Source organism: Balaenoptera borealis (genome assembly GCF_965194805.1).
Source record: "Balaenoptera borealis genome assembly, chromosome: 17".
NCBI classification, from domain to species: domain Eukaryota; kingdom Metazoa; phylum Chordata; class Mammalia; order Artiodactyla; family Balaenopteridae; genus Balaenoptera; species Balaenoptera borealis.
Window position 1 is genome coordinate 1516551 of NC_138876.1, and position 9422 is coordinate 1525972.

The 9422-nt window shown below is 56.9% G+C and overlaps 1 protein-coding gene across 1 annotated transcript; it reads left to right on the forward strand.

Moving 5' to 3' along the window:
- The first annotated feature begins 2243 nt into the window (after window positions 1–2243).
- Window positions 2244–3765, forward strand: LY6D (lymphocyte antigen 6 family member D). The gene is made up of 3 exons (XM_082363241.1): window positions 2244–2371; window positions 3161–3259; window positions 3475–3765. Exons 1-3 carry the CDS (start codon window positions 2320–2322, stop codon window positions 3708–3710), a joined length of 387 nt encoding a protein of 128 aa, XP_082219367.1. The 5' UTR covers window positions 2244–2319; the 3' UTR covers window positions 3711–3765.
- Window positions 3766–9422: the final 5657 nt, after the last annotated feature.

The following is a 9422-nucleotide window of genomic DNA, read 5'->3' on the forward strand; positions in this document are numbered from 1 at the left end:
CCCGGCCTCTAAGACCGTGGTGGCCAGAGCACTGCCTGCAGGAAGCCCTCCCCGACTGCACCGTCCTGATAACTCCCAGTTCTCTGAGAGCTCCTGTCATTGGAATCACCCACTTTCTCCCACAAGTAAAGTGTATCTGGGGTTGATGTTTCTGCTAGGACGCCCCAGGAGAGGCAGCTCACATCCTTGTGGGCGGCCCTGCCGGGGCAAAGGCCTCCTTCCCACAGAACAGGACCAGCTGCCGCCTCTGCTCCAGTGTCTAGCCCTGCCACCAGGGCACACAGTCACATAAAAGCCTGAGGTGCCTCATGGAGGTGGATCGGGGGTACAGGGCCCCCTCCAGCCCTACATGCGGGGAGCCCGCTGCCCAGCGCCCTCACGCCCAGACCTCCACTCCCAGTCGGCCCGACATCCCTGGATCCCGCAGCGCCACCGGGCCCGACAGGAAACCTAATCCCCCAAACCTGTTTTTCCAGCAGCTTCCATGACCGTTGTCCCAAGTAGTCGCCACTCCCCACCTGCCATCCGCCACCCCTTGCCAGTTGCCACCCTGTCGCTGAGCCCTGTGCCCTGCTTCCCAGGGCCCCCTGGGCATCCTCCCTCCCGCTTCGGGGGAGACCTCGGATCTCAGGGTGACTTTCTCTCTCTGGATCAGGGCCCAGGGACCCCCACGTCACCTGCCTTGTCAATCCGCACCCCAGCTGCCTTAAACAAGCCCCAGGGACCAGCCAGCGGGACAGGCAGCCTTCGCGGGCTCAGGAGGCTGATGCGAGGCTGCCTCGGGGGCTCCTGCCTGCCCCCTCCCTGTGCCCCCCAGGATCCTGGAAGGCACCGCAACACCGCCCCTCCACCATTGTGCAGGTCCTGCAGGTCCAGTGACTGCTTCAGGGTGGGCACACCTCTTTGGACCCCCAGCATCACGATATGCACCCCTGACTCGGCAGGGAGGAGGTGAGGCCCAGCTCACGAGCCAGCTTGCCCGGGGGCCTGCCAGGAGGAAAGGCCAGGGGTCTGGAGCCCAGACCTGACCGGCCTGAGCCTCTGCTCCAAAGAGCCTTAGGCTGGCCCAGATCCCCACAGCAGGCGCTGCCCCACCAGACCCTCAGGGGCGTGTCCACCGGCAGGTTGGGCTGCTGGCGGCGGCCCCGGGCTGACCTCCGTCAGTGCCCCGGCCCCACTCGGCGTCATCACAGCCTGCCTCTGCGGGTCCCACCCGCACCTCCCAGCAGGGTTTGCCGGGCACATCGGAGAAGTAGTGGGGTCCCAGGGCCAGCAAGCAGACAGGGGAACCTGCGGGGAGAGGGGCAAGGGAAGGGGGAGCCTATGCGCAGAGGCCCGCGTCCCTCCTGTGAGCACTGCCAGAGGGAGAGGGTGGGGCGGGATCTGCCCGGCACCCCCCAGCCGAACCCCGCACCAGGCGGGGCCCTAGGCCTGGCCTGGAAGAGCACACTGCCTTTCAGGACCAAAGCAGACACAGAGAGCAACTGTCACAAAGCAGGATGCGGGCAGCTGCTGGAGGAGGGCCGGGCTGGAGCATGGCGGAGGGAGCACTTGGTGAGGAGGGGTCCTGGGGCCTGGAAAGATGGGAGGCAGGGGTGGTGGAGACGATGGGGGGTTGCGTCTTTGCCTCCACACCACCCCCTCCCCAGCAGTCCAGCCCCTGCCCCTCCTCCGAAGCCCCAGGTCCCGCTGGACTTCACAGCCCTCACCCAGTCGGTGCTCACCTCTCCGCAGGCACATCTGGCATCCACGTCCCTGCCCCGAGGGCTTCTCTTTCCCCTTCTCCCCCAGGTCCAGACATCTTAGTGAACACTTCACTTCCCCAGGGTCTTTTCCCCAGGACCCCTGGGGGTCAACCTAGCAACCCAGAGCCCCCGGGAGCCCAAGAATGCAGGGCCTGAGCCTCCCTCCTGCACCACGCCCCTTGGCCCCAGCACAGCGCTGGATACCCCCAGGGCACCCACACAGGCTTGGGACTCTGTGACCCTATCTGAGGGTGGAAGTCAGAGACAAAGTGGAAGGTCAAAGACAAAGTGACCAGAGCTGGGCAGAGGACAGAGAGAGGAGGTGGGCTACAGAGCCAGCTGAGGCCTTTGTCCACAGCCCAGAGAGGGGCAGGCGGCGCGGTGGGGGTGGGGTGGGGTGGGGGTGGAGCGGGGGCAGGGATCCCTCCAGCTGGCAGGGCAGAGGTGTGCCTCGCTGGAGGGCGTGGGCCAGGCAGGGAGGGGCCGCTCCCCGCTCCTCCCTCCCACCAGCACCTGTCCCAGCTATAAGGCCTCTGGAGAGGAGGGGCTCCCACTGTTCCCGGGAACGCCCGAGATGAAGACAGCCCTGCTGTTCCTTGTTGCCCTGGCTGTGGCTTCTGGGCCAGGTGAGGAGCTGGCTGGGGGCTGGGGGCAGTGGGGAGCCGGACCCTGGAAGCCTGGAGTTGCTCACCTCTAGGCACAGAGAACCTCGGCGTTGTGAACCCTAGAACAAAGTGAACCCCGCATCTTAACTTTGTGGGATCACAGACTTAATATTTCAGAATCAGAGAATCAACCCTGAGAATCAGACATTCTGAGAAGGAGCGATGCTGGGAGTTGTCTTGAGATGCCTCTCCTGGGGAAAGACAGATACCCAGGGTTCAGCCCCTGATCCCCCTCTCCAGGGCCCAGGGCCTTCCTGGGTCACCCTTCACCCTCCCTCCCGCAGGCTCAGCATGGCCAACCTGACAGCCTCTGGGACCCCAACGCAGCCTCAGGTCCTCACCGTGGGCTGCCCACCAGGAGACAGCCCCCAGGGTGGGGACTGCAGCCAGGTCCTGTGAGCCACTGTTAGCAAATTCCAGAGCCTCTGATGCCCCTGGGGAAGGGTCTTCAGTGCACCACATACTGGCCACCTCCTCACTGGTCCTGTAGGGATGCCCGGCGCTGGACAGCTCCTCTGGGCGGGGTGCCAGGGCCCCAGCGGACACGGACTGTCACCTCCTGCCTCCTGAGGCTGTGTGCAAGATCTGAACCCTGGCGGGGCCCAGGGGCCTCAGAGGGGACTGGCCTAGGGCAGGGGTGGCAGAGGGCTCTGTCCAGGAGGAGTCTTTTCCGGCAGTAAACCCAGGCCTCCCTGTCTCCCTGGGAGGTCTCCCTGGGGCCTGCTGAAACCCCTACACCCTCGCCCCCAGCTCAGGCTCTCCGCTGTCACATATGCACAAGCTCCACCAACTGTAAGGAACCTCAGACCTGCTCAGTCAACTCAAAATTCTGCAGGACCGTGACCAAGGGTGAGTGATCTGGGGGAGGGGAAAGGGGCCCCTGCAGGACACTCCAAGGCTCTGTCCCGGTGTCCCAGGGCTTGGACGATCATCCCTGGGGAGGATGGTGGGAGTGATCTCGGTGACTGTCCGGTCACGGTGGCGATGGAAGCTGGGAACTGGTACTTGGGAGGCCCTGGGGGTCGGAGGTGCTGCCTGGCCTGACCTCGCCCACCCGTCCCCAGTGGAGCCCCTATCTGGGAACCTGGTGGTGAAGGACTGCGCGGAGTCGTGCACGCCCACGCACAACCTGCAGGGCCAAGTCAGCAGGGGGTCCTCGGCCACCCTGTGCTGCCAGAGCGACCTGTGCAACGAGAATCTGGAGAGCGCTGCGCCCGCCGGCGCCCTGCTCACCAGCGCCCCCCTCGGCCTGGCGCTGGCCCTGGGCCTCCTCGCCCTCACCTGGGCCCCCAGCCTGTGACCCTCGGGACCGGGGCCCCACCCCCTCCTCTCCCTGGCCTGGATGGGGGCTCCCCTGGAAGGTCTAGGGCAGGGCGGCGGTGCGGCACGAAGAGCTGCTGGCTTGGAGCCGCGCCTCCCCCAGCACAAGAAGACGCCCCTCCCTGAGCAGCGGGGGGAGGAGGGGGGACAGGAGGCATTCGGCTCCCTTCAGGCTTCATATTCATTCTGTTTGGTTTCCGTTTATTTTTCTAACCAAAGCCCTGCACAGGAATAAATGGTTGCAAACCAGTGTGGTCGTGTCTGTGCTGGTTCCGGGAGTAGAGGGAGTGGGGAGGAGCCATCCACACACACAGGCCCCCAAGTCCCCGGGTTTGTCACCCAGGGCCAGTCTTGGCAGCGTGCATGATGCCCGGAGGGCCACCGTCACCCTTCACCCCTGGAGGGGACACGACCCTCCCCAGGCACCTCCTTTGCAGCCCCAGACAAGGAGGGCCCTCCTGGGGGAGGCCTGAGCGGGCGCGCCGGCAGAAGCGTGTCAGTGGAGCAGTGATGGCGAGGCCATAGCTCCTCACCAGGCAGCCACCAGCCTGCCTGAGACCACGCGGTGGAGCCCCTCCCTTCAGGGCCGCCCCGCCCACCCTGCCAGCCCTTCCCCCACCCCTCATGGCCAAGCCCCGCCTGCCCAGGCTCGCCAGGGTCCCACCTTGTCCTACCAGTTGACCTTGAGCAACACCCTCTGCCCGCGGCAGTTCTCTCCCGCTCCGCGCTCCCTTGGGCTGCGATCCGACCGTAGCTCCTGCTGCGGCGGGAATATTGCGAGGACCAGCGCGCCCCCCGCGGTGGCCACCGGAGAGCCGGGCCGTGGGAGGAGCTGCCAAGGGGGGATGGACGCCTCTCCCCTCCCTCAGAGCCCACTCGGTGCCCTCGGCACCCGGCGCCCGGGGCAGGGAGTGGGAAGGCCGGGTCGGACGCGCGGGCCACTGAGGTCGGACAGAGGGGCGGGGACGCACAGGGCGCGGACCATCCCGAGTCCTCGGGATATCCCACAGCAGGCCGGCTGTGCGGCTGGGATTGGAATCAAGAGGTGGGGGGCAGGGACATCCGCCTCCGGAGAGAGGCCAGCTGGAGCCAGGGAGGAAAGTGCCTCCTGGTGCCAAACTCCGGAGAAGACCCCTCACCCCCACCTGGAAGCCACGGGTGCAGTCAGCAAACTTCCGGGGGCAGAAGGAGGAGGAGGCCGCCACACGGGGTCAGGGGAGGCTCCGCAGAGCGGCCATCCCTAAAGGGACAACCGAGGCCACCTGGGCCCCGGGTTAGAAACCCCCACCGGGTGGAAGAAGTGAACTGCATGATGAGCAGGCTGTAGCCATGACATTAGCTGCCACAATTCTGAGAACTGGCCTCAAAGAAATGGGAACAAACCAACCCTGGAAATGAAGATTAACTGTACTTAAAACAATCAAGATGACTGCTGATCAACCCACGGATGACCAATGTCAAGATGACTGTCAGAGCTGCCTGTGCTGTTTCTTCATGGAGCTCCCTCCGTCTATAAAAGCTCTAGCCCACTGATTTTTTTTGGGGTGGGGAGGAGTCGGCCTTTGGACAGGAGTTCCCCTCGCCCTGGTTGCTGGCCTCGGAAATAAACCAAACTTTCCTTTTCACCAACCTGGCCTCTTTATTGGCTTTTGAGCGGCAAGCAGGCAGACCCCACTTTTGGTAACAATGTCATTCATAATGTTCCCTTATTATCTTTGTAATGCTGCTATGGCCTTTCATAAGGCTCCCTTTGTCATTCCTGATATTAGTGATCTGTCTTGTCTCTTTTCTTTCTGAGCAGTCTGGCTAGGGGGGTAAAAATTGTATTGATAGTCTCAAAGATCAGCTTTTGGGTTGATTGATTTTCTCTTATTGATTTTCTTCTTCTATTTCCTTGATTTTTTTGCTCTTATTTTTTTTTTTTTAAAGAAATTCACGTTCTTTTATTTATTTATTTATGACTGTGTTGAGTCTTCGTTTCTGTGCGAGGGCTTTCTCTAGTTGTGGCAAGTGGGGACCACTCTTCATCGCGGTGCGCGGGCCTCTCACCATCGCGGCCTCTCTTGTTGCGGAGCACAGGCTCCAGACGCGCAGGCTCAGTAATTGTGGCTCACGGGCCCAGTTGCTCCGTGGCATGTGGGATCTTCCCAGACCAGGGTTCGAACCCGTGTCCCCTGCATTGGCAGGCAGATTCTCAACCACTGCGCCACCAGGGAAGCCCTTTTGCTCTTATTTTTATCATTTCCTTCATTTTGCTTACTTGGGGTTTGATTTACTCTTGTTCTAGTTTCTGAAGGTGGGATCATAGGCCATTGTGTCGAGAACTTTATTTTTTCTCATACAAGCGTTAGTGCCAAAACTTTCCTTCTAAACACTGCTTTAGCTGCATCCACTAACTTTGATATATTGTGTTTTCATTTTCATTCAGTTGGAAATACTTTCTAATCTCCTTTAAAATTTTTCCTTTAGCCCACCGGTTATTTAGAAATGTGTTGCCCAGTTTCTAAACATTTGGTGATCTTATTTTTCTGTTCTTGATTTCTTGATTTAATTCCACTGTAGCCCAATAAAATAATTTGTAGGATTTCAATCCCTGTAAATTTGTTGAGATTTATTTTATGGCCCACAATAGGTCTATCTTGATCAATATTCTGTGTGTCTTTGAAAAGAACGGGCTCTCCTTCTGTACTTATCAAGTAGGTCACATGGGCTGGTAGTGTTGTTCAAGTCTCCTTTATCGTTATTCATTTTCTGTTGACTTCTATGAGCTCTTAAGAAAGGAGTGTTGGGCTTCCCTGGTGGCACAGTGGTTAAGAATCCACCTGCCAATGCAGGGGACACGGGTTTGAGCCCTGGTCCGGGAAGATCCCACATACCACAGAGCAACTAAGCCCATGCGCCGCAACTACTGAGCCTGCGTGCCTAGAGCCCGTGCTCCACAACAAGAGAAGCCACTGCAATGAGAAGCCCGCACACTGCAATGAAGAGTAGCCCCCGGCTCACCACAACTAGAGAAAGCCCACGTGCAGCAACGAAGACCCAATGCAGCCAAAAAAAAAAAAATTCTCTAAGAAAGGAGTGTTGAAATCTCTGGTTGGAATCATGAATTTTCTTTTTCTCCTTTTTGTTCTATCAGGTTTTATGGCTTTGTGTGTTTTGAAACTCAGTTGTTAGGTGCATAAACATTTAGGACTGCTATGTCCCCTTAATGAACCGACCCTTTTATCATTATGTAACGTCCTTCTTTATTCCTGGCTATATCTTTTGCTCTAAAATCCACTTTGTCTGATATGAGTGTGGTCACTCCTGCTTTCTTTTAATTACTGTGAGCCTGGTGTCTCTTCCTCCGTGCTTTGCCTTTTAACCTACATGTGATCTTACATGTACAGTGGACTTCTTGAGGGCAGCAGAGACATGACTCTTTCTCTTTTTATTTAATCTGACAACCTCTGCTTCCTAGTTGGGGTGTTTGGACCATTCAGTGTGATTAGAGGTGTCATGGTTTTAACTCTCTCATCCTGCCTTCTGTCTTCCCTCTGTCCCACCTGTTCTTTTTCCTTTCCCCTCTTTTTCTGCCTTCTTGTCAATGACCAGATTACTCTCTGTGATTCCATTTTATCTCCTTTGTTACTTTATTAAGTAGAGCTCTTTGATTTTTCTTTTCTTGCTTTTTTTTTTTTTTTTTTTTAATTCTAGAAAAGAATTCTTTTTGCCTTTGCATGTCTGAAAGCATCTTTATTTCCCCTTCACTTTTCAGAGATGTTTTTGGGGGGCATATAATTCCAAGTTGTTTGTTTTGTTTTTGTGTTTTGGTGTTTCAAATATTGCTTCACTGTGTTGGCTTGTACTGTTTCTGACAAGAAATCTGCTGGCATCCTTCTCTTCTTGTGCATCACACAATGTCTGCTTTTAGTGGTTTCTCTTTATCACTGGTTTTAAGCAATTGATCACGATGTGCTTTGGTATAGTTTTCTTCAATTTCTTGTGCTTGAGGTTCATTGAATTTCTGGGTTCCATGAGTTTATAGTTTCCCTGAGGGGAATTCAGGATAGAGGAAAACAGGATACTCGCCCTAGATAGCTAAGATGCACATCAAAGGAATAATTTCAATGAGCCCAGACTCTTGCATCTTCCCGAACAGAGAAAAGCACTAAAATCATTAACTTACGATGTCTGCTTTTTGTGACTAGCAGTGATCTTTTGATGTTTGAGTACATTTGTTTGTTTGTTTTTTCCCAGCAAGAACTCCTGTATGTCCCGGCTCCTCCCTTACCTCTTTGGACCAGTTCCTCAGAGCTGAGAGGCTGTCTCCTGGGCTATAGTCCTCAGTAGGGTCCCCAAATAAAATATTAACTCAAGACTTTTAGCTTGTGTGGGTTTGTATTTTTTTCAGTTGATACAAGGTTTCTCCTCCAGCCCTCTGTGAGCTCTGGGAACTCTTGTGCCTGCTTCTTCCACATCTTGGAATGTGTGCACTGATGGGCCCTCAGCTTAAGACACAGGCACACTCTGCTGACCTCCCCAGCCCTGTGGGTTGGAGAGGGGACAGCTTTCTCCTCTCTGCCCTGTGAGATCCAGCTGCTTTGGCTTCCCTGAACTCTCCTCTCCTCAATCAGAGAATCCTGGGCTCTGTCTGGGTTTCTCCTCCCTGCGCTGTGGCCTGCAGCTCTTTTGTCTCCCCCACCTCCAGGGTCATGGCCCCTGCTGCCTGCTGTGCGACCTCCGAGAACCATGGCTTCATTTATTTTGTCCCATTTTTCAGTTGTTTAAAGGCAAGCGTAAAATCCAGTTGCTGTTAATTCATCATGATCTGATGCTGAAGCCCACAGCATACTTGGGTTTTGACCCACGTGTTTATTTTATGCCCCATTAGAGTGTGAGCTTCATGACCGTGAGAATATTTGGGAACGTTTGCCCGTTTTATCCCCAACTCCTGGCACCCTGTGGCATCTCAGGGACTATTTGGCAAATAGGGTGACCAACCATCCCAGTGCGTCCAGGGAGAGTGCCAACTTCGCGTTGGAGGCTCAGGGCCTAGGGTCCCCAAAGTGGTTCAACTCTTTTAAAGAAAAATAAAATTGAGGGTCAAAGAAAATGTTGCATTTTTTCCCTCACATTAGAAAAAAAAAAAAAATTTAGGGCCCATGAAAATCTTAAATTTTGCCTTAAACATTATTATTACCGTGGAAGGGGGTCCATGAAACAATGGGCTCCTTTCAAGGCTTGCTTTTACGCTTTGTTAGGAGGGACCTGGTGTGGGGACCGAGGCCCAGAGATGCTAGGTAACTTGCCGAGGTCACACAGCAGGTAAAGCGGGGCCACGTGGGGACCCAGAAGCCGGATCCAGAAGTCAGCGCCCCCCCACCCCCACCCCGGCACCCGCTGCAGCTCCGCTAACATCCCTGTACAACTGGGCTAAAGGAAGAAGGGGCGCAGGCTGCTGCTGGGGTGCGGGGCTGACTAGCAACACGGGGGTGAGTGGGCGAAGGGCGGCGGGCGGAAGCAGGGAGAGGGAGGGAGGGGCAGAAGACTCCGTCCCCGTGGAGATGGCCCGTGCCCCACCCCGAGGTGCGCATGCGTCTGAGGGTAGCGCGGGTGTCCCTGCGGGGGGCCTAGGTCTGGGCGCGGTTGGCTCTCCGAGGGGGGCGGGGGGGGTCCCAGCCCCGGGGGGGTCCCAGCCCCCGCGGGAAGG